Source organism: Anas acuta, chromosome 14 (genome assembly GCF_963932015.1).
Source record: "Anas acuta chromosome 14, bAnaAcu1.1, whole genome shotgun sequence".
Taxonomy (NCBI): domain Eukaryota; kingdom Metazoa; phylum Chordata; class Aves; order Anseriformes; family Anatidae; genus Anas; species Anas acuta.
This window is the reverse complement of record NC_088992.1, coordinates 8,644,537-8,668,992: the sequence shown is the minus strand read 5'-3', so window position 1 is coordinate 8,668,992 and position 24,456 is coordinate 8,644,537. Positions and strand designations below refer to the sequence as shown.

General features: G+C 49.8%; 1 protein-coding gene across 10 annotated transcripts in view; it reads left to right on the top strand.

Annotated features, from left to right (window-relative positions):
- The first annotated feature begins 15,347 nt into the window (after nucleotides 1–15,347).
- EBF1 (EBF transcription factor 1) overlaps nucleotides 15,348–24,456 on the top strand; it is a 272,703-nt gene continuing 263,594 nt past the window's right edge. For 4 of the 10 annotated variants that reach the window (XM_068698666.1, XM_068698665.1, XM_068698664.1 and 1 more), the window contains exons 1-4: nucleotides 15,350–16,366; nucleotides 17,735–17,891; nucleotides 18,210–18,273; nucleotides 18,524–18,579. In XM_068698666.1, the coding sequence (XP_068554767.1) occupies nucleotides 16,233–16,366; nucleotides 17,735–17,891; nucleotides 18,210–18,273; nucleotides 18,524–18,579 (411 nt within the window). In that variant the 5' untranslated portion in view covers nucleotides 15,350–16,232. Of the gene's footprint in view, nucleotides 16,367–17,209; nucleotides 17,425–17,734; nucleotides 17,892–18,209; nucleotides 18,274–18,523; nucleotides 18,580–24,456 lie in introns of those variants that run through there. The other 6 variants (XM_068698662.1, XM_068698661.1, XM_068698667.1 and 3 more) reach the window with 3 other exon arrangements.

Sequence of the window (24,456 nt, the reverse complement as noted above, 5' to 3'; positions counted from 1 at the left end):
GAGGCTCTTATGCAATAATAGCACTCAATTCCCCTTGGAGATCAGTGGACCTTCCAGTGCACTCCCTCTCTCTCTCCCCCCTATTTCCATTCCGTTGCTGTGTGTTGCAGCGGCACCATCTGGTCTCTAAAGCCTGTCCTTGCCACCAGATCTTGGGCAGCTGAAAACAGTAGAAGAATGCTAAGGCACATTTGCTCCTGCAAGCCATGCAGGCTGCCTGCTGTGACTGAGCCTCGTGCAAAACCCAACAGGGTGGAGTATCAGTTGCTTTATTCTGTATTTCAGTCTTGTTTCTCTGCATCTTTAGAAATTTAGGTTTGCCACGTGCTTCAGTGACCATTGCAAAGCTGCTGGTAAAAGCTGGGAGCGTTGGCAAGGGAAAATTGTGAGAAAATTCTCTTTGAACTCTTTTCACTGCTGCAGTGGTCTGGGTATTGCTCCTCCACACCTGCTTTTCCCTGGAATCGAATCTCTCTCAAAAAGATGTTCTGTATGTACCCAAGCTTTTAACTTATATAATTTATACTGTTTTCATTTCTAGCCACATTCTTAATTAAAAGCCTGTGGAGGCAGGAGGTGGTTATTTTGGGGCAGCACTGTTATGGGGTGCTGCTTGGTGCTGTGAAACAAAGACTTTCCCTTAGTTCACAGTTTGTTCTTGAAGGATATTCTGGTAACCCTGTTTTGCTGTCCCCCGGGTGCTGAAAGATGACAGTGATGTGAAATTTTTCCTTTGTGTAAGGTCACCTCCCTTCCATGGTAGGGAGCAAGTGGTACCACAAGCGTTGGGAAGAGGAGGTGAGAAGAGCTGGACTTGGTCAGCCTTGTGAAATGAAGGCTGGGGAGGCTGGGGCTGCTACACAAATACCTCCGGGTAAATGCAAGGAAGGGAGGAGGGGAACTTGTTCTTGCTTACAATATTCTCACAAGAGCAGCAGGGCAGAAGGGAAGCACAGGCATCATCAGCTCCAGCTCACTGCTGCTGTCCCAAAGTGTGTGTCATGTCATCACTTCCATGAGTATAGGAGATGTTTAAAAATAACAAGAAAAAAAGTTTGCCTTCACTGCTTACGCTGAGAAGCTGTTTCTCAGCCTGACTGATCTCCTGGCAATGAACCTTTTAATTTCTCCAATAAATTATTCATTGCTAATTGGTAATGCAAAAGCTAGAGGAAAGAACTATGGATTCGCACCAACATCAGTAAGAGGTAAGTGTGCCTAGGGAGTGCTCATTAAGAAGCAGCAGGCCTGCAGTACATTCAACAAATGCACTGTGCCAGGAACGCAGGTCGGAGCCACGGATGTGGCACTGGAAAGGAGCCTGAAGAGCTAGGAAGGTGTGTGCTGTCTTTTAGGAGAAATGATGCTGCACGATTCCCACTGGAGCGGACCAAAACCAATTATCCTCTGGAGAAGGCGCTCAGAGATGTGGGAGTTCAGGCAATTGCAGAGTTTCTGCATCCTGGTAAGAGGGGCATGATGAGATGAAAGCATCTCAGATGCATTTTTTTTTCTTTTTACTGTAACAAGTGTTGTTTGTGAGAGGGAGAGGAGGGGAAGGAGAGGATGCTGCTAGCTTGAAGAGTACATTGGAAAAGAAAGGACTCCTGAAAGATGAATTAAGCTGGAGTATCTGGGATGTAATCTTTAGTGATTGAGCCTGGCGCAGCTGGTCAAAGGAGTTTTAAACTGAGGAACATGTGGATACGTGGGCTTTTAACAGTCTAGGGAGGCTGTTGAAAACATGAGGAATTGTGAGTGAATGCCATGAGTAGCAATGGGAAGCACTGACAAGTGGAAGAGCATTCAAGGGTGCAAGGACGGTGCTTGATTTGGTTGAGCTGTGGGCAGTGAAGCAACCAAGAATACTCATGAAAGACGCCTGGTTTAACTTCCAGGCATAACGTGATGGAGAGATGGCACGGGTCAAAGAAAACATTCAGAGAGAACCACAGATGAGACCTCACTTCTTCAGGTAGTCATTGAACCTATGGTACTTGTGGAACCGATGGTACCACTTCAAACTTACCTTTGTTAGATACCAACACCGTTACGAAGAGTTGGCTGCAGAGAGCAAGCTGAGGGGGAGTGTGTGCAGTACTGCAGGGTGGAGGCAACTGCTTGGTGACATCAGCTGAGCTACAGAGTTTAAGGAGGGCTCACTTCACTTTTCTCTCTTTTTTTTTTTTTTAATTTTATTTTTAATCTTTCCCCAACTCAGAAACTGCTCTGGACCAAACCAGGTGCACGGCTAGCTCTAGGAATAACTTAGAAATCAGCTTGCAAGGAATGAGGGTAGGTAGGAAAGAAACACTGATAAGCCAGGCGAGCTGCGTCCTGCGGGCTGGGAAGTGCAGGGATGACGTGAAAACAGCCAAAACTTGAGCTGAGCTGGATCTTGCAGAAGAAATAAACCATGCAGCTTGAAAAAAAAAAAACAGGAGAAAAAGGGGGAAAGCTGTGATGGGGGAGCAGGGAGGTAAGGAATGAAACGTTCCCTCTGCCATGATGTTGTAGAGCACCTGGGCAAAGACTCCTGGTGTCTGGGGTGCATCTGGGGCAGAGCTCCCTCCTGGACACCGCTTGCTTTGACTTGATTTTCTTCTGTCTGCAGCTGTGCATGAATAAATGCAAATTCGGGGGTATAACTGTAGGCTGAGGCTTGAAATTGTCTTCATGTGGACTTCCTCCTGATGGTGGTGTGATTGACGAATGTTTAGACTCCAGAAGATGCTTCCAGCTAGGTGATATAATGGGAGCAGGTGGGAATTTCATGGCTGGGTGGTTTTTGTTGGAGATGGGAGCATGGATTGCATGGTGTGATAGTGTGTGCCTAGTCAACCTCACGGAGCATCCTAGTGCCACTGATTTATGGACTCTATTGCTCTGGGCTCAGGGAAATGTATTTACACAAGGTGAGGTGACTCCGTGAGAAGAGCAAAGGAGTCTGTGGCTAGAAATTTTCACTGAGAGCCTTGGTTTGGATGGCAGAGCTCCCAGCTCCCTCGGCTATTGGTTATTCTGCAGCTGAAGAATGTTTCTTTCCTTGTTCCTTCATTTTATGCCCAGGCAGACAGTTCTTGAAATGCAGAAGGTTTTCCAGCGTGGGAAAAGCTCTTTATTCCAAGTAACCTTTACTGATTCGTTTTATTTTCAGTTTCTAAGTTACCTTAACCCTTTTCTTAAAATAGACCAGAGTTTGGGCTTAAACTACCTGAAGGCTTGAAAACAAACTTGTAACATTTTACAAGTTTGGGGAAAAACCTGTAAAGTTAAGGAGTTTGAAATCATTTGGTTCAAAATTCAAATTATCTCTAGCAAATAAGATAGAAAAGCCAAGAAAGCTGTGTCTAAAATAAAAATGCTTGGGCAGTACAACCGGCTGCTCAAAGCACCTTATACACGTATTTGGGGGAAGGGGGCTGTGTTGAGAATGAAAGTGACCAAATTAGAGGGAAGCTGATGGTGCTGGACCTTGTGTGGGTCAGGAGAGCAACCCATGGGAAGCATGCCTGGCACGAAGCAGGCGGTCCATGGGCACACGGCGCAGTGTGCCAGTCAGCGCCGTGGGAGTCCTCCAAAGGGAATGGTCTCTGGGCCATTGCTTCAATTGTGTTAAACACCATGGCTCCCTTACTACTCCCCCTTTCCAAGGTATCTTTTTTTTTTTTTCTAACAATGCCTAGTTTTTCACCCGACTATGGCTATTTTACTGATTAGCATCCTCCTAGAGCCCAGGGGAAAAGGTGTGGGGACTTCTCTCCTGCCTGCAGCTCGGTGCTGATGCAGAGACTCTGTCCAGGCGAGCTGCGTGTGTTTTCATAAAGGAAATTGTCATTTAGTTGATAAACAATTTGCTCAATGTATTTTGTGGCTCTTAGGTATTCTCTCGAAAAATGCACCAGCTGGCTTTTAGAGAAACAGGTAACCTGCAAAACTTGGAGGTCTCTACAACTTGGAGTAAGTGTCCTATACAATGCTGAAGTGTGTGTCTGCACACACAAACCTAAGGATGACTGTCTTGACTAAATAGGCAAGCTGTAAAAGGAAACAATTTGCATGCATAAGCAACCAACCCAAATTAAAACAAATAAAAAATCTTCGCGTTGCAAGCAGTTAGGCACCATATTTTCCCAGTGGTTGCCATTTCCTGGAGGCTTATAACCCAAGTCCTTAAGTAAATCTGTTTTAGCTGGGAGGGTTTCAGCTACCAACAGCCAAAGACCAGAAGATCTGCAAAATTTTGCAGCAACAGATGTGAAAAGCCCAGGACTGGGAAGCAGATAAATGACTTAATTCAGAGGAATTTAAAATGTAAAACTGGCTTAATTGGATAAAAATAATCAACGGAATAGGTATCTGCTATTTATAAATGACATGATATACAGTTCCTTAATTGACCATAGTCTGAGTTTTCTTTAAATTGATTGTTTGCTGCTAGCTTGGGGAAAAAATGCCAGCTGGAATGCGGAGGGATTAAGTTTTATTTATTTTCCTTGCTAAGAGCCATATTGTGCAATTTAAAAGGAAACGTCCTTGAAAGATGGGTTCCTCTGTAAACTGCTTCAGCCCTTGTTTGTTTTCAGATGGAAATTAATTTCTCAAAGGCCCTCCGTGTTAGAAAGTGCGTGTTGAGAGGTAAAGAGAAATCAGGAATTGCAGCCTGCTAAGATACAACTTGTCCTCAAGATAAAATCTTTGCATGCATGTGTCCGCGTGTCGGGCACAGCCGATCGGATCATCTTGCTAAAAAAAGAGGCTGGAAATGACCTTTATTTGCACAGGTGGCGAGAAGCAACCAGTGGGGGAAACCCAGACCGAACTGTTGAACAGTGCTGGAGCTGTTCGCTAGGCTTCGGGCTTTGATTCCTTGAGCACAGCCAAAGATGTGACCATATGTGTGAGCTCCCTGGTGCAGGTGGCTCACGGGGCATTCTGCTCTGGACGTGTTCCTGATTTTCTTCCAAAGATTTGGAGCTGGAGAGAACAATTAAAGGCAGCTGCTGGGTCACTTTTCCTCTTGGTATAGATGAAAATAAGCTGGGCTCTGAGAACTGCCTGGCTGTGATGGCAGGTGTTGGGTCATTGTTGTGCCATAGTCATCGCCCCAGGATTGTTCTTGACACAAAATACAGGTGCTACTCTTTTGGGGTTTTATTAATTGTGCATGGATGGGCCCTGAATTGTTCCCACTGGTTTCAGGCACAAGTGGGCTCTGTATCTATCTGACGGAGAAGGTGGCCCTGGCTGCTTGGCATCTGCAGCAGTCTCATGCTCCTATGTCAGTGCTGCTCTTGGTCAGGCTGGCACCAAATTTTTCCCTTGGCAGAAACCAGCACCAAACCTGTGCTTTGCTGCTCCTGAGGTTCCAGCCCTTTAACACATGTCCCAAAGATGCATAAGCATCTGGATGAAATTATGCCCCATGCTTAGACTTCGCCCCTCAGGGTCCTGCGCAACAGCGCTGACTCCGAACTTCCCAAAAGCACAGGGATGGCTGCAAAACCTCATCCCAAAGGGCTGAGCTTCCCCCTTTTCAGCTACAGATACAGCCAGGTTGGGCAGGACAGAGGTGGGAGGATGGAAAAAAGGGCTACAAAACAGTGGGAGAAGCGGGGAGGTGCAGAGGCAAGCGGGGGGCACGGCGGGGCTGCATCTGCAGGCAGGGAACACCATGGAGGGGAGGAGAAATAACAGGAATAAAATCCTCTGTTTCAATTCAGCAGCTCAACAGCAAGTAAAGCTCTGTTCCAGCACGTTCCCCATGATGCTGATGCTCCGTTAACAGTTCACGTCCACGAAGTTTTCTGCGAAAAACGGGATTTACATTTAGCAGGGATGGGAGATCTGCTCTGACACTGGTATTTTTCTTTCAGCTTGAAAGATTTTTTTCCTTAAAAGCCAGACAGCAAAGGGAAGTCTGTTCTCAGTGACAAAGCAATTAGAGGCCACGAAGCAATTTCTTTCGTTGGACCTTCCCCCAGATAAAGACTTATGTGATAGAAATAATTTGATTGGGGTCAGGATTTCTCCTGAATATAACCCAGGGGTGTTTTGAGAATTGCTGGGATTCTGCTGAAATCCCACTGGGTGCCAATCAACACTGTCCAGCTTCAATTATAGCTTGAGATAGTTCTTCCTCTTCCCTTTGCACAGGGCTTAAAGCTGAGATATGCAAACACAGGCATTGTCAAATACTCCAATGGGAGACTGCTCTGCAGCCCCTTGCATACAATATCTTTTTGCCGCCTTGCATAAATATTTTAATTGCTAATTTGCTGGTGTCATTTAACACAGATTTGGCATTTATCATTTGAATTTAAACTTGCTAAAATTGTCAATTTTCTTGGCTACCTGTGTTAATAATTTAAAGGGAAAGCTCATTATTAAATTATCATGGGTAATTATTTTGTAACTAGTGTGGAAATTGTCATTTCTGCAGTCTTCAAAGATTCTAGAAGAAGCACGTGTGGATTAATATGGATCAAATCCCAGAAAGTGAAAAGGTGCACAGAAACTGAGAGTTTTGTGGGGGGAAAAATAAGTTATGTAACTAGGAAAATATTAAAATTTAAATTATAATTAAAATGTAGTTATACTTGCAACCCAAGGGCCTGGCAGACTGAGGAAGCAACAGGGTGTAGTTGGAAGGTCAGGGCAACATTTTGATTTTCTTTTACTCTGGGTTTTGATTCATTCTGAGGCTGTGGCTGGGAAAGTGGTGGGCTGTGATTTGGGTGAGTGCACTTTGCAGAGCTGGACAAAATATTCCCTATAGTGCAGCAGAAGTGGTGTATGCAATAAGATATGTTCTGCGTTGTGCTGCCTGCTCCTGGTGTAGGGATGCTGCGGGGCTGACCCTCACCACGGCAGGACCAGCACGCTTTGTCCAGCACTTCCCTGGTGTATATGAGACTCCTGGAATAATGAAAGAAGTTGTTTTTCTTTTTAATTTTCAACCTGGAAAGTATTGAGGTCAAAAACAAACAAACAAACAAAAGATGAGCCCACTACTTACAAACACCAGGGTCTGAACCCCTGGCGCAGAGCAAAGCACCGGCTTCCCCACTTTCAGGTGGTGCCCCCGGATGACTGCACGGTGCCCGAGGTGAGCAGTAGCACTCACGGAGCAGGATCAGGGCTGTTGGCAGCAGGCCACGCTATTCCTGGATGACGCCGAAACTTTTGGATCTGCCTTTGCAGGCAGGATGCCAGGTGGTGGTCAGTGCTCCAGCCTCTGGCTGAGTCCCAGTCCCTCAGGATTTCCAGTGGCCGTGCTGCTGACTTCAGTGAGTGAGTGCTGAGCTCTACCGGGCAGAAAAAGCCCTGCTCCTGTCCTGCAGAAGGTGTGGAGATTTTTCACGATTTTTTTCATTCCTTTTACTGCTGCTGATCACCCTGCAGCCATCACTCAGGTGCTGGCACAGGCATGGTCCCCCCTGTGCCCCATCCCAGCAGCTGCCTCTGTCTCTTATGCAGAAGCACTGTGCAGAAGTGTGTTGTGTTCTGGTGCTGACATGCTTGTCATAGACCTAATTCCCCCCAGAAGGGTGCTTTTTGTTGCAATGCCGAGGTAAGGGATGCCAGCACGCCCCCCCCCAGCCTCCCCCAATTTCTCAGCACCCTGCCGCGGGCTCTGCAGCTTGTGGCAAAAGCGCAGTGAACGACGAGGTGAAATCAAACCCCCTCCCTGCTCCCACCAGATGGCTCTCATGCTTTTAAAATTTTTCTCTACGCTGCTGGAAAGCGCTCTGCGAGCGCTCGGTGAGTTTGCAAGGGATGCTGCGAGCCTTCCCTGCCTTTTTATTTCAGAAAGTGCAGCGCGGCCCCCCCCGGGCTGTGCCCCTGCCTCTGGCGGTGGTGCCCCTGTTTGCTGGGTCGAGCCTTGAAAGCAGGGTGCTGGTGGGTGTCAGCAGGGTGCAGAGCTGGTCCTGAAGGTGTTGTGGGGCTGCCCCTCGCACATGTGTGCTACAGACCCTGTCCAGTGCGTGCACCTGGTCCCACACTGGTTTGGGAGCAGGCTGGGCTCAGCAGGGCAGGCAGCTGGCTCTCGGTCACACACCAGCCCCCTGTCTTTGCCTGTCAGCAGCTGCCCAATTCTGCCAGTGCTTTAGGCTTTCTCAGTGCACGGGATGGTTTGGAAGGCACTGTCTTAGGCAATAACTTATTTTTCTGTTGGATCAGTTTGTCTCAAAAAAAAAAGAAAAAAAAAAGAAAAAAAAAGAAAAAAAAGAAAAAAAAAAAGAAAAAAAAGAAAAAAAAAAGACTTCATTTAGTAACTTACCCATTACTTTGACATTCGTGTTTCAACTTTGTTAGTGCTATAATATTGAGAAATCCAGACAGCTTTTCGGCTTGCAAAACTGTGAATTTCTCAGTTTTGGCACTAGTTAAAACCAGTTCTTGATCCTGGATTTCCTAATGTTTGCATCTTCCTCCATACGCCAGGATCATTTTCCCTTGGAGAACAATACCGGATTTGGCTCTCTCGCACCGTACCGTTACTGGGGGAGTTCAGTGCATTAAATAGTAGATTTGTTCTTGCGCAGAAAGGTTCGGCCCAGACATCAGTGCTGTAAACTTTTCCATCTGCATGCCCCCACCCTGACCTTGATCTACCATAGGGCTGCAGAGGGCTCAGTCGTGCTCCACTGTTGCAGGCTTTGCTATCGAGATTAGCATTAACTTGTTGAAGGGTTTTTCTACTGATAAATTGATTGAGACCCATATTTTAATCTCACGTCATCAAACATTCATCAGATACTCTTGGTCATTACTGACAGAGCCAGATTTGAACCAGTGACCTAGCAGTAAAAGGTCCCATTAGCAATTTCCTTAAACTGTCAAGTCGTTGCATAACACAAATGAAATGCAACGGGAAATTTTTGTCCACAGGTAAAAGCAGCGGCTTCTGTCTATTTTTTATTTACTAATGTCTGTGTTACCAAAACAGTTTTAAACTGTTTGTGCTCTCACATAATCCGGGAATGCAGGGCAATACAGAAGCAGAGCGTGTCACCCGCAGGGCAGCTCGCCCTCCGGCAGCACCACGTGAAATCAACCTGGTTGTTCACCAGGCACTGTCCTTGCTCAGGACATCCCGGTGGCAGACTGCATCCTCCTGCCCCATGCAGCATGCACACCAAAAGCAGCAGCAGAGGAGACCGAGAGGCATTTAGAAAAGCTTCTCTGGCTCACGTTGCGCTGCACTGTCCTTTTACCAGCAATTTTTATATCCAAGTTCTTTCTCTCTTTACAGAATCATTTGAAGAAATAATGCGTGGAAAAAAAAAAAAATTTACCTCCGGCAGTCATGTTATAATGGTTCTTGTGCTGACAGCCCTTTGGGAACAGTGGCAGCAGCGGGGTAAGTATATATGACATCTTTGTAGTGATAAAGAAACAAATAAATGTTCCCATTAACACTCCATCAGGTCAACAGCTATTCCAGACCAACATGATGTTAGAAGAACCGGTTTGATTCATATCATCTAAGACACACTTCTCTTGCAACATATCTTCTGGAAGGCACATAAAACAGAGGTCCTGCTCGAACCAGGTGGAGTCATTAAAGAATCAGGGAACTTTTTACAAGTTGCTTGAAATGCCCTGGCTAGAATCCAGCTCTGGTTTTGTTGCTGTGTCTGTTTAACAGTTCCTCCATCACACCATGACAATGACTGTGTTTCAGGGCTGGAGGAAGTAATTTCTCCATACATCGTTTGTAACACATTTTGGGAGGCTTCTGAATGCTTCCTAAGCCCTGCAGTGAGATCAGTGGGATGTGAGCCTTACCATAACAATCTGCTCGGGAAGCACGAGCAGCATTTGTATATCATCCATAATGAATGGGTGTGCATATGGAACGAATACACAGATGCCTGCTCACACAGGCTACTCTTTTCCTATGGAAGTCACGGGGAGTTGTGCTTGAATAAGGACTACAATGTCTTGTTCCCTCTGCTTATGGTAGGTGGTGAAGAACGCCTTCTGAAAGATCTCTGGTCAGTGTTTAAGCCCGTTTTAGCTCTGATGAAATGCAGACTTTGAAATAGCTACAGTCTGTGTAACTAACACAGGATAATGCAGCATTCCTAAAGGAAGTGGTGCATCCTCCCCACGCCATAGGCACTGTCTGGTTGTCTCTTTACCAGAACAACTTTTTTATTTTTATTTTTTCACTTTTTCTCACCGGCTGAGTATTTTTGAGAAAAGCTCCTGAGAAGGAGCATGGGAGGCCCATGTGGATGCCTTTGGTCTGTGTTAACTCACAGAGATCACAAACAGGCAAAAACGAGGAAATTCCCTGTTCTAAATTGGCAAAGCAGGAACTTGAACTTTGAGTTGTCCAAAGCCCAGGAAACCACACAGTAAGTATCTCTTTGTATCTTAAACTTCTTTGCAAGCAAGGTGCTTCTATGCTCTAGTCTGGCAAAATCTCAGTAGTCGCAGGTGTGCATCCAGCTCCAGGCAAAATGTCTGAGCCCAGATGATGAACTCGGTTCTGCTCCTGCAGAATTCATGAGGCCTCTTGTTGTTAACATGGACTCCAGAGAAAAGAGGTTTCAAAATGGTCAGCATGAAATGAGCAGCCAAATCCTGAGTGACCAGGTCTTAGAAATAATGAACTTAATGACTGCCAAGCCGGCAAGTTCACATGTTTCTTCTCCCTCCACTATGTGAAGGAGGATTCTAAGATTTGGGAGTAGATGGCTCAAAAGGGCTTGTGTACCTAGAAGGTCAAGATCCCAAAATGTAAAGTTCTCAGACTATGTAAGTGTTTAGAAGCAGATATAGATTCCTGAATCACTATAGGACTTTTGGTAATATTAAGCCTTGATTCAGTAAAGTAAGTGACAAGTTTGGGAGCTGTTTAAATCCATTCCATGTTTAAACTCACCCTCTCGGAGGCAGGGAGTGAATACCTCTGGCTTTCTCCCTTCCCTGCTGAGTGGGAGACGTGCACTTGCATCCCCCTGGGGCTGATAGCAGCTGTCTTGATGTTTACACGTGTTGCCGAATTGACGATAGAAAAATCACGGCAAAACTTTTGTGCGATAAAATAACCGTAGCCTGTCCTGTCCCTGCTAGAACAAGCAAATAAATAGAAGCTTGCATTAAATCCCTCACAAGCTGGGGTGGGTGCTGCACGGAACCCCCCCCCTCCGCAGCTCCTACCGGTCCGGGGTGGGGTGGGGACTCTCCCTTTGCAGGGACTTGTAGCGGTTCTGGCCCTAACCCCGCTGCCTGCTTGGATTTCGGGGAGGGGAGAGCCCGAGCCGCCTCCTCCCGGAGCTCACGGCACCGGGTCCCCGCAGCCGCCGGCGGGAGCCCCCCCCTCCTTGGCCGCCAGGTGGCGCCGTGACCCCGCGGCGCGGCGCCCCCGGTCCCGATCCCCCCCCCCCCCAGTAGGATTTGGGGGCAGCGGGGGCTGCACAGCTCTTCTCGCCGCCCCCCCCCATCCCGGGGTGGGTTGTGGGGGGCAGCGGGAGGGGATGAGCTCTTGGGGGCTCCCCGTGTCCCCCCCCCCGTCCTGTCCCATCCTTCTGGTTGTGGTGAGGAACCCCTCCAAAAAAGGGTCTTCTCTGATAGGGTCTTGCTGAGGTCTGGCAGCACCCTGGGGTCCCGCACCCCCACCCTGAAATGCCCTCCCCAGCAAATGCTTCCCTGTGTGCCCAGCTGCAGTAACCCCGTATGGGTTAATGGGCCTGGGGGGGGAAAAGCCCCGGTGCCCCCATCACAGCCAGGGACACTCCGGGATGACCCCAGTCCCCAAGGGGCAGGGGGGCTGCAGGAGGAAGCTCCTGGACACAGCATTTCCATCCACGTCTCCTGCTCCTGCTTCACAGCACCCAGGGTCAAGGTGGGCTCTCAGCACCCTTCTGTCCAGTCCTGGAGGCACCCAAGATCCTGCCCCCCCCTCATAGGGTGAGCAGAGCATCACATCCCAGTCCTCAGTCCCCTGAACATTTTTCTTTTCTTCTCCTCAGGAGCAAGGCAGTCAGGAGGAATAAAAGGCCCCGGGTAGCTGAACGGTGCCCTCACCTGCTGGGGGCAGGCACCTGGTTCGCCTGGGGCTGCAAAGGTCACAACAGGACCATGGCTGGAGGAAAAACACTCAGGCAGAGCATCTCTGCTGGGAGGCTGCAAGCGAACAGTTCCCGAGCCCCTTTCTCCTCCACGGTGGCAGAAAGTGTGGGTAAGTGCTCAGCCCCCAATTCTCTGCTTTCCTCAGTCCCGCCCTGAAGCCAGAGGCTGCTTCTCCCTTATCCCCCTGTCAGCCCGGATCCGTGCCCACCTCCCTTCTCCTGCCAAGGGCAGGAAGGTGCATGGTCCCTTAGGGGTGCCCCGTCAGGCTGTGAGGGCAGGGAGGAGGGAGCTGAAGGCTTTTCTGTCAGCAGTTCCCATTTCCAACCCTTTCTTCCCCCCTCAGGGCCTACCTGGGGAGTTGGGGCAGTGGGAGCAGGGGGGGACAACACCCTGGGTATGCTCAAGGGGCCTTGGGCCCACTTGGGAATGGGGTCAGGGATGGGGAGAGGCCTCTCCCCACACAGGAGCCTCCTGTGCTCCAGGACCTCCATCTCCAGCCTCACAGGGCTCGTGTGTGTCCTCTGGCGTGCAGCCTCCTTCCATGGCCCCCTCCTTCAAAGGCCTCCCTGTTACCTGCCACAACTGGGGGCACCGCGACCGCTTCCCCTCCCGGCCCTGTTTTTAAGCCCCTCATGCTGTTGCTATGAGGTTGTATCTTGTGGGTTTGTGTTGTGGGGGTGAAGCCCACAGCTCGACTGGGTTGGTCTTGTTTTGGGAGCAAAGCCTTTGCCCACCCTGGGGAGCAAATGGCAGCCTGAGAACCTGCGTGTGTTTTATTCCGTGCTGTGCTATGAGAGCACTCAGTGTGGGGCTGCAGGAAGCCTCGACGTGCCATGACAGGGTTTCCTGCTGGACACTGAGGTCTGAGGTCCCAACCAGCCACGCCAGGACCCCCCCATGGCATGTGGCTGCCTCTTCCCACTTGGTTTGCCACATGAAGGGAAGGACAAGTCCAGCTTCCCACCTGAGCCTGGCATGAGGTGGGCTTAGTCCGGACACTGTGGGGAAAGTAAGATCTGAATGCAGCCGGGAATCCTTTAAAATAAAAGCCCTGGTACATGGTACACAGTGGTTGGCCTCTGTGGGGCGGATGGAGAACAGAAGTCTCACTGCCTGCCATCAGCCCCCCCGCACTTTTTTTTCCTTTCCCAAAGTCCCGACTTTCTCACCCTCTCCTCATTTCAGCTCTGCTTTTCTTTCACACTCCCCCTGTGGGGGTCGAGCCAGTGTTTAACCCTTTCGTCCTTGCAGCAATTAGTTAGGGGCTTTGGGACCGCCCATGAGGCATTTCCCTAGCCCAGTGCCCACACTTTGGGCACGGAGGCATGAGTGAGGAAGAAAGTAATGGGGAGCTTGTCACTCCTGGTGTGGCCGTCTCTGCCCTGCAGAGGTGCCCTCAGCCTGCTGCTGGGCTGCTGCTCCCTGTGCAGCCAGGAGAAGGCACGGAACCAGTCCCCCAATCCCCAAAACAGATTTGGAGGGCAAAATCCGCCAACTGCTCAGTCTGTTGATTCAAATGCATCATTTCTCCCTCGGCAGATCCCTGCCCTGGGAAAGGAGCAATCAGTGCAGGTGCAAATAGCTTTTAATTGCAAAATGTATCTCACCACGGAGGCATTTAGGCTGGATATGATACAACGGATAGAGCAGCAGCCTGGAGAAGCCCAATAAGCCAGAGCACTGCAGGGGCCAAACTGCTCCTATGCAATACCTATGGCGTAAATACTCATGGCTGCTTGCCTGGCTGTGTTCTTCCAACTATCCCTGGGCTGTGCCACAGTCGGATTATGTGAAAATTCAAATATCAGCTGCAGGGAATGTGAAAATTTGCTTTCTGTGGCAGTTCATGCATGAGAACGTGGCGCATTTCGGATGTGAGTGTTTTGTGAGTGGACTCACCTACAGCAGAGGATCAGGCACATGTTTTAGTGTCAGTGCGGTGCTGGCACAGGCTGGGTGCCAGCTTTTGAACCAGAGCTCCCTGGGTGAGGTTTAGTGCCCCTTGCCCACCAGGTGATGTATAGAAAGCTGGAAGTGGGTCCTATAGAGATATCGGGGTGCCTATGGGGATGCGTACCGGTGTCTATAGTGCCTTGTAGCCAGGCTGCCTGTTCTGCGGGGCAGCTCAGAGGCCCTTAGCTGTGCTGGGCACAGCCTGGAGGGGGAGGGCAGCAGCAGTGGCAGCCCCTCCATTTCCCCCCACAGCCCCCTTCTGCTCCCCAGCAGCATCACTTGCACCTTAGGGGGTCAAAGGGGGCAGCGGGCAAAGGCACAGCTCAGACCTAACCCGAACAACTCACAGATTACCCACCCCAAAGCAGGGCTGGGCGGGGTCCCAGTCCCATCTCCTCCAGGTGACAGTGCCCTGGGGACACTTGCAGGGATTTTTACCTAAAGCACCGCACAGGGCCGTGCCGGGGGAGGCACCCTGCTCTCAGGCGGCACAGCGAGCTCCCTTCCACGGCGAGAGCCCGCGTGGGTGGCGGCCCCCCCGCGGCAGCAGCCACCCTGTGGGGGAGCGGCTCCGGGGGGATCGTGCGGGGACCCCCGGCGAGGGGGTGCGGGCGCTGCGGCGCTCCGAGCGGCCAGCCCAGCGCGGGCAGGGCTGCCTTTTTTTATTATTATTGTTATGATGATGATTATTATTATTTTCTTGTTTCCCCTAGGAAAACGGACCAACCCCAAGCGGACTTTTCCCCCGGGCCGTCCCGTTGGGAGGCGGTGCGCTCCTATCGCGCCCTGCCCGGGGATGGGAATAGGGAGAGGGATGAGAGAGGGGATGTGCGGGGGTGGGGGGGGACAGTTTGCAGCTGGGGAAGGTGCCGGGACAGGGGACGGGGATGCCCCGGGGGGGCCGCTCCGTGCCTCGCTCGGGCACCGCCGGCTTTGGGCGGGGGGTCCCGGGGTGGGGGGTAATGGGGGGGGGGCTGTGTCCCTCCTGTATGTCCCCGACCCCCCCCCCCGGGTGTCCCAGCGCCGGTACCCGGGAGCGGGGGGGGGGCCGGCCGGCAGCGCCGCCGCCTCCTGGCTGAACAAAGGCGCGATCGCGTCTCTGTTAATTACCCCCCCCGGGTGTATGGGGGGGGGCGCGGGGCAACTTTCCCCGGGGCCGTGCGGGCTGGGCGGGAGGGGCGTGGCTATGCTAATGAAGGGGGCGTGTCCTCGCCCCCGCGGCTGCAGCGCGCGGGCGGCCATTGGCTGAAAGGGCCAAGAGGGCGGGGGAGAGGTGACGCGATGCAAATGAGGAGGGGGCGTGTCTCCCCCAGGCCCCGCCCCCCGGGCGCCGGGGCTGCGGGGCTCGTGTCGGGCGGCGGGGCCAGTCAAAGTGGCTCCCATAGGGAGAGGCGGCGGGTCCGGGCCGGCGCTGCGGGAGAGGGAGGGAGGGGGCGCGGGCAGCGGGAGCCCCAGGGTCTCCCTCCGTCCGTCCGTCCGTCCGTCCGTCCGTCCGTGCCGCCGCGGGTGCGCCCCTCTCGCTCCCTTCCCGGCGTGCGCCCGGCTCCGCCAAGTCGCTTCCTGCGCTGCTGAAGGAGGGAGGAGAGAGCGCTTCGGCTGGGAGAGAAGAGAAGAAAAGAGGGAGAAAAGAAAGAAAGAAAAGAGAGAGGGGGAAAGGAGAGGGAGAGAGAGGGGGGGGAAACTTGCCTCTCTTGTCACTGGAAAATGACACTTGATGTAGCAGAGCCTGCCGCAGCTCCCGTCCGTCCTATTGTTTCTTAAACTGCCAGCCGAGATTTTTTTTTTTCTTTCTTTCTTTTTTTTTTTTTTTTTTTTTTTTTCCTGCTGCCATCCGAGGGGTGTCTTCATACAAAAGGGACTTCAAGTACTCCTCCGGCTTGTGAGCGCTGCAGCCAGCCCCCAGCACCCCGCAAGCCCCTCCAAGCACCCAAACAAACTGCACACGCAGCAAACAGCAGCAACAAAACCGGGCTCTGATTGCCTCTGGATTTTTTTTTTTTTTTTTAATGTGCGTGCCTGTGTTTGCTTTCTCTGACTTGCTTTGATTCCCGAGATCAGCTGCAGAGAGAGAAAGAGAGAGAGAAACAAAAACACACATAACAGTCCGCCTGGCGATTTCATCACTATATATATATATATATTTTTTTTTTCGAGTAAAGAAGGAAGATTTGCGCTCTTGTTTCTGATTCATGTTTGGGATTCAGGAAAGCATCCAGCGGAGTGGGAGCAGCATGAAGGAAGAGCCCCTCGGCGCGGGGATGAACGCGGTGCGGACTTGGATGCAGGGAGCCGGCGTCCTGGACGCCAGCACGGCCGCTCAGAGGTAGGCAGGCTCCGCGCCCGCGCCCCGCTCCGCACCCCGGGGCTCCTGCAGCGCTGCTTCCCCCGGGCATCGCCTTTCCCCCCCCCCAGCACCACCAAAAAGCCGGCTCCGGAGCTCTGCTGCCAGCAGGGAGTCGCGCGTAGATGCGGCCAGTTAAATATTTCTCCCTCTCGTCCCGTAGGAAGGACTTTTTTATTAAAAAAAAAAAAAAAAATCAGCATCGTAACAATAAAGGAAGCGGCGAGTCCTGCTAGGTAGGGATAGATAGGTTTTAATCTCTCGAGCCTCTTGTGTTCGCGCGGAGGAAGGAGTTTTCAAAACTATGTTTGCTGCCGATTTAGTCTTAAGATCTCCAAATGACACTTTGCTCCTCCGATAAGCCCCGAGTTGTGCACGGATGTCTCCAAAATATATTTCTTTACTTCTCTTTCTTATCCTCGTCAGCATCAGCAGCTTCCCTCCTTCTCCCCCGATAAGCGGGGAGTTTTGCGAAGCTTTCTCGAGGAGAAATTAAATTCGAAGCCTCTTTGTAAAACCACTGCCACTTATCTTAGATTTCTAAAAAAGAAATCCTTTCAACCGGGAGGTGGATTTGGCAGAGCTGCACCCAGCCTCGCCTTCTCTCTCGTTTCTCCTTCTCCCCATCCTCTTCCCCGGGAAAAATAAAAACCGATGCCGGAATCGCAGCCTGAGCCCTGGAGCCGGCAGCAGCCCAGAAGTTTGGTGTTGACATCTCCCGGTGTCTCCCACCTCGCCCCGCACCCCTCCCTTTGGAGCCCTCTAAGGAAGGGAAAGTTGTGCAGGGACAACCCTGAAATATTTCAAGTTGTCTCCTCGGCTGCCCTCGCGGTGTTTACCCACCACTCCGGCGAGGGGAGGAAAGGCTCAGCAGGACTGAAACTGAAAGATAAGGCACATGGGCGCTCCGGTGACAGCTTCGAGCCGACTTTGAGAAGTGGCAGGAGCATGCCGCTCCGCGGGGCAACGCGCCGCAAGGGCTGAGCGCTCCCCGCCATGCAGGGCCGGCTGCGAGCCGCCACGGCCCCCGGGGAGGGTTGGTGGGTGCCGGCTGGGGGTGCCGGGGGGGATGCTCGGGGCTCCGGGCTGCCCGCAGGGCGGGATGGGGTCGGGGCCGTGCCGCGCTCCCGGCCCCGCGGGGCTCCGACGTGGCCGCTCTGGAGCACCGCTTTGCCCCGGCCCGGAGGGAAGAGCCCTGAGGGGGGGTCAGGGAGGGATGCTCGGTCCCCGGGGAACCCATCGGGGTCCCGCAGGGTCCCTGCGGGGGAAGGCACGGGGCCGGGAGCGGGCCGGGGGGGCGTGAGGCCGCGCCGTCGGGGCTGCCGCTAACCCGGCTCTTTGTGGTCCCAGCGGAGTGGGTCTGGCCCGGGCTCACTTCGAGAAGCAGCCTCCTTCCAACCTGAGGAAATCCAACTTTTTCCACTTCGTCCTGGCTCTGTACGACCGGCAGGGGCAGCCCGTGGAGATCGAGCGCACCGCCTTCGTGGGCTTCGTGGAGAAGGAGAAGGTGAGTAACCCGGGCCCCGCGGGGACCCGGCCACCTTTCCCGGGCCCTCCCCGCTCTGTTCCCCCGGGGCCTCGGCACCGGCTCGTCCCGGGAGCCTCCGCCGCCTCCCGGCCGCCTCGATCTCCCCTCGGCCCAGAGGGCAGCTGGGGGGGGGGTCTCCCTTATCCCCCCGTATGCCCGGGGCAGGGGAAGTTGTCGAGAGCTGCCTCTTCCAGCCCCGGGGCCGCCCGGCACCCAAGCGCTGGAGAAGCTTCCTGCGATGTATTTATCATTTCTCTCCCCCCCTTTCCCCATCTCCCTTGTCTTCTTCGAATTCAGGAAGCCAACAGCGAAAAGACCAACAACGGGATCCACTACCGCCTGCAGCTGCTCTACAGCAACGGTAAGGGCTGGGAGCCCCCGGGGGCAGCCCCGACACCGCCACCTCGGGGAACCCGGGCTGCAAAACCCGACGGGGACCCGGGGAGCCGCCGTCCCGGCCCCCTCCGCTCCGCGCATCCCCGCTCTCGGTGCCCGGCTGGGGCGGGGGGCTCCGGCCGGGACCCCCGACGGCTCCGAGCCCTCGGGCGAGCCCAAGCGTGGTCCCACCACCGCCGGCCTGCCCCGCTCCTCACTCCTCTGCCTTGTTTCAGGGATCAGGACGGAGCAGGATTTCTACGTTCGCCTCATCGACTCCATGACCAAGCAGGTGGGTGCTGCGGGGGCGGCCGGCGGGGCTCGGCGGGGCGGCCCGAGGAGGCGAAAAGCCCTCCCCCGGTGCTGAGCGGTGCGGAACGGTTCCCCCTTGGGTTGTAAAGGGGCTGCCCGAGCTCCCCGCTCCGCACTCGAGCAGCGCCGGGGGTTTTAGGGCCGGGCTGGGGGGGGGCCCGACCCCGACGGCTGGGCTGCGGGGCAGGCGAGGAGGGTCCCCGCGGGGAGCAGCCCGGAGCCGGGCTGTGGGGGAAGCTCCGCAAAAAAAAGAAAAAAAACCAAAAAAATAACCCTGGCGGCTCTCCAGCCGGCCCGAGCCGGGGGCTGTTTAGCCGCTTAATTGTCAGAATTAACCTCCCGGCCCCCCCTCCCCTTTCCCCAGCCCACCAAGCGCAGGGAGCACAAGCCGCTGCTCGGGCGCCGGGGCTCGGATTTGTCTTTGCTTCAGTTGCGCTGGGGCGCGGGTGTAAAGGAGGAGCGATGAGATCGGGGCGGATTTGCATGTCGGAAGGGCCCCCCGAAAAGCTGCGCGGGGAGCGGCGAGCGCCTTGGGCGGCTTCGAGGAGGGCTGTAGGGCAGCAGAGCTTGTAAATGGATTAACCCGAATTTGGAGCTTGCTCTTTAGCTTTCCAAACAGAGTAATAACGTGCGCGTCTACCTGTAAAAAAAAAACACACACTTCGGTATGAAAGCAGGGTTTTTACAAAGAGACTGTCTGAACAAATCGATTCTCCCTTCTTTTTTTAAAAAACGTTGCTGTAGCTTTCTCTTCTGCTCCTGTCAGAATCTTTTTGCCTTGTAATGCATTTCTTTTAAATAGTGGGGACGTTTTTAAACCCTTTTATCCTCAAGATGTGTTGTTTTCCTAAATCTGTTTTGCTAGTAAAAAAAAAAAAAAAAAAGTTAAATTTTATTTAATCTAAGAAAAGGAAAACAATACGCTTCTTTCTTTTTTTTTTTTTTCCTTTATTTTTTTCTCTCTCTCTCTTTTTTTTTTTTTTTTTTTCTTTTTTCACTGATAGAAAGTAAATCACTGTATTTTCAAACCCAGTTGTCTGCAGGGGAAAAAAACTCCTGGCTTCTACTTGGGTTTCTTTTTCTACAGCAAAACATAAAGCTCCAAGGGCTAAGTTTGTTTTAGAAAACTCTCTTTGATGGTCCCAAAACATCTTTTCCTGCTATTGAAGACTGTCTTTCAACAGAGAGGGGAAAAAAAGGAGGGGGGGGGGACTTGGATGAATTTTACTGGACAATCCACTGTGCATCTGAACTCTGTTAAACCATACACTTCCAAACAGAGTCCATTCTCTGTAGGAATTAAAACAGCAGCAATAAACCCTTTTCCACAGCAAGCCTTGGAAAGTGTTTGCTGCCGTTCCTTGTTTTTCAGGCACGGATAGGTTAGTTTGTCTTAAAAGTAACAAAATCTTTCTAATATGTGAACTCTCTTTAGTTCTTTTGGAGCTTGGGTCTTTCACTGCAGACCCGTATGAGAGAGACCATCAATAAATATTATCTTTAAATAGCTTTCCTATCATTACGGAAATGCAAAAGCCTCTGTTCATAATCCTGTTGAAAACAGATCCCTGAACTCATGTAGAGCAATGGATTCAAAATAATTTTCTTAACAAAGGCATCTTGCATATGAAGAGTTCATCCTAAGGCACTGTTTGACCTCTTGGTCTCTCATTATTATCAAGTCATCAGAGGGTCTTTGGAGAGAAAGGGGAAAAGAAACCCCGAGATACAGTTTATTTGTAAAACATACCATGTAGCTTTAAAGCACGTTCACAATGAAAAAAAAAATCTGTCTGATTTCAGGAAGTCTTACAAAAACAAAGTTAGTACAAATTACAGATTTTGGGTAAAGTGTAAGGGAGTTGAGAAGCGAGGATCTGAAAACAAAAGCTCTCTGAACTTGTATTAGAAAGCAGGGAGCGAAGGGATGTTTTAAACAAACATGTTTGCTTACATATTAGTTTAGTGAATATAATTTCTTTAGGCATGTCTATAATTGCTTGTGAAAAATAGGGCATTGTCATGTCAAAACTGTGACATGTGCCAGTCCATATTTCTGAGGAGCCAGAGGCTAAAATCCCCTCCTGTCTTCTTTCTTTATTTTTTCTAAATTCTTTATTTTTTAAAAGTGAAATTATTTCAGAGTGCTGATCGCTTCGGTTAGTGAATGCTTATTAGGAAGCGAAGTACAACACATGACAGAAGCTCACCCAAATGTTGAATGTATCATTTATATTTTACGACAGTGAATTATATAGAAGAATCTCAAGTAACTTTCAAATCATCAAACTGTAATTAAATATTGCAAAGACTGTCTGAAAATTCTTTAATTTTTAATGAAAGTTAAATATATATTGTCAGCCTACTTGAAGGTGTAGTATTTTAGTGCATGACGCTCAGAACAAATTGGATAATGAAATGATTACTTTTAAATGAAACTGTTGCAGAAGCATACATGTTTCAGCTGGCAAGTAGCTTCTCAATACTCACACACGCATGTTCACACACTCAATAATTGTGAATTCCCAGACTGAAATTACAGCTACTCTGAGGTTTCTGGTGGCAAATTAAAAATCCCACAGAAGCAAAGCTTGAATGAGTTAGGTTCCCTAGATCGTACAGGAAAGTATCTGTGGCTCTTTCCTTATAGTATGCATATATATATATATATATATGTCCATACATATATATATGTATGGACAAATCAGATTTAACTATATTCTCTTTGTCTCACAATTATAAATTACAAAGTTTTGCACAGCTGCGGATTATTAAGTTAGGTAAGATAAAATAAAATTTATTCTACAAATCAGACCTAGCTTTCTGTATGTTGGACCACTTGTAGATTTAACTTAAATGTCCCATTAAGCAGCATGCATTATATCAGCAGGTAGACAGACAGGGCTTCATGTGCTGAACGCTGTGAATGCTGTGTGTGTAATAAATAGCAGATATTCCTTGTTCTGTGGTTCTTGATCTGAATTAGTCAGGGTTTATCATTGTTCGTGTGACTGTGCCTGACTATGGAACTAGTCCACGAGCCTTGCCATAGGTGTAGCACGGGGAGGGCCGTGTGCTGTTGTGTGTGTACGTTTTCTCCCGGCTGCGATGCACTATGGGAAGCGGGGCTGGGTAGTGGCGTTACTGAACTAACCACAAATTTTGTCACCGACAACATCCCAGGGCAGGTCTAGGGTGTATGTATTAACTATGCATGCGCTCGCTCAAAACACGAGCTTTTGTTGCACGCACGCTCCTTGGTGGTCTGGGCTGTGGGACTTCTGAATGGGAAACTCAGTCAGGACTGGGCTCAAAATGCATCGTTTCCAGTTATACCCAGGGTAATGTGCTTGGCCTTTGGTGGTGGCCCCAGAGAAGTGCTGGGTACGATGGTAATTGCCTGCCTTTGAGGAGTCTTGCTCCGACTCTAAAATGCGTGCCCGTCATTTTAAAATTGTAAATACTGCGCATAAATCGTTTATGTTGGGGGAAGTTCTTTTCAGTTAGGGTAACAACACTCAGCGTCAATGCTGTCTTAATTAAATTTTCTTTTATGTTATCTTGGCACCTCATTTTATGTCGGGTTCACATTCCTAATGTGTTCAAAACCCCGTAGGATCCCAAACTTTATAGCTGTTGCTATCTGTAAACCGGCAGCTTCTACTGCAGTAGGTCTGGCGTTAACAGTGATGCATTTTGAAATTGTCTGCAAAATGTGAAATATGTCTGCTCAAATAAAAGCAGAGTTTTTAGGCAAGTCTGAGGATTTTAATGTATTTACAGAGAAGAGATGCCTTCCACTTCTTCAGCTGTATTTTCATAAAGTTGAGATATTTCACTATTAGGAAAGATGGAGGAAATAAATCTGAAATACTTGTTCCCCACCCATTTTTCCTTCAGCCTTTCTCATTCATAAGATATAAAGGATGGTAATATAGCTCAGGCATCTTAAAAATCATAAGTTTTGCAAGATAGCTATTGTCTATTGTTGAGAACCCTCATGAGTGAAAAATCCTTCCTTCAGACTTGAGCTCTGTTTACATTTTGCTTTTTTTTCAGTACTGTAACTCTGGATGCAAATGGTTTTTCTGTTGCTTTCTCTATGATATTCTCTGATGTATGCAGATATTTGATCAGCTCTCTATTCTGTGCATAGCCTGGCCCTTCTCTGGCAGCTACACGCATGGGAAAAAAATGTTATCAATAAGTTCAGAGGAGCCTCAGCAGACTCAGAGAAATTTCACACAAACATAAAACAAAACCTAACCCCTGTGACGGGGAAAGTTTACATTGCGCCAGATTTTAGCAGCTTTCTTGTTCCTTTGGTGAGATGTCAGAAGCGCAGGTGATTTTAATTTTCTTGTACAGAGAGGAACGGAGAAGTTTGGAATTTGCATGCATGATCAGGACCTGTGTTTGGGAAAATGTAAACTCATCACAGTGGAAAATGTGTTGTTTGGAGTCTGAGGGTGAAAACAAAGCTGAGGATTTTGGAGAGACTGCCTGAGCCAGATGGCCTGGTGCATTCCCAGTCTGGCAGCCCAACTGCTCCCTCCTGTATAATATACAGCCATTTGTTCTGGGATATTTACGCTAGAGCTGTTTCCATGTGAATGTTTGAAAACCATTAAAAATGAACATATTAGGAGAGATAAATTTATTTAATTTGTGTGAATACGTCGATAAGCAGGCTGTGTATCAAAGGCAGGGGGAGACTGGATAAAATAATTAGATGCTACTGAATTGTGCGCTGAGACGCAGCACGAACTAAACGTCCTCTCCTGGGGACCCAGTGCTGTGCTGCTTGTCCGGCATAAACCAGACTGGGAAGGGTAGAAATTCTGCCTGGGCGAGGAGTGAAAAACTTGGGTAATTAGGGGTTAAGCACTCGAAGCCAAATAAATGCAATGCACTGAATTTGCAGCGTTCTCTGTGTAGATATATAGCGGATACAAGCCTAATCCTCGCTGGGTGAAATCCTGGCCCATCTGAAGTCAATTGCAAAACTCCTATTGAATTCGGTGGGGCCAGGATTTTATTTTCTCTCTGTGTGTATGTCTGTATACGTCACTGCAAATCATTTTAGTTCTGTTTTGAAAAGACCCTCATTCTAATGAGTTTTTTTTTTTTTCCTCCTTTATTTCAGTAAAGGAGATAGTTTGTTTTGCGAAACAGATGAGGAATTTGAAAGCGAGTGGATTTAGATGCACGCTGGTGATTTCTCTCATTCTGTCCCTCTTTTAAAATCAAGGCTGTGACATAACTGAATACTATAACGGCCATGAGCTCAGTCCTTCAAGCTTGTTTCTCATCCAGCTCAGAGAGCAGGATTGCCTGACTGGCAACTTGATGCTACGAGGCGATTCTGCCCGCAGTTGCACCAGCATAAATCTGGATTTATTCAGGAATAGCTAAGGATGGAATCTGCCTTTAAATCTTTCCAACTTACTTGTCAACTATTTTACTGCTTTATTCTGCCGTCTTTACTTGTGAAAAACTGGTTTAAATGAGAACTGTAGTCTTGGCTTTTATATTACCTCCCTCCCCTTTATTTTATTTTTTATGAACTCTCACTGAAAACTTTTTCAAATTGTTGGATGCACTTGTCTAGAAATGACTGGGATGTGCTCAATTTAGTAATTTTTATGTGTTGGCAAGTAGTGAATTGCATTTGATTTAACTTTTTTATGCAGCTTTATTTAAATGGAAGCGAGGAGTCTTATATTTCTACATTAGTTTTTCGGGGCCTGATTTTGAAATTCATTTGTGCATGAGCAATTGTTACTCACTGGGGCTTCTTGTAGAAAGGTTACTTATGTGAGTAATGGTTTACAAATGTAAGCTGAGTTTTGCGGGG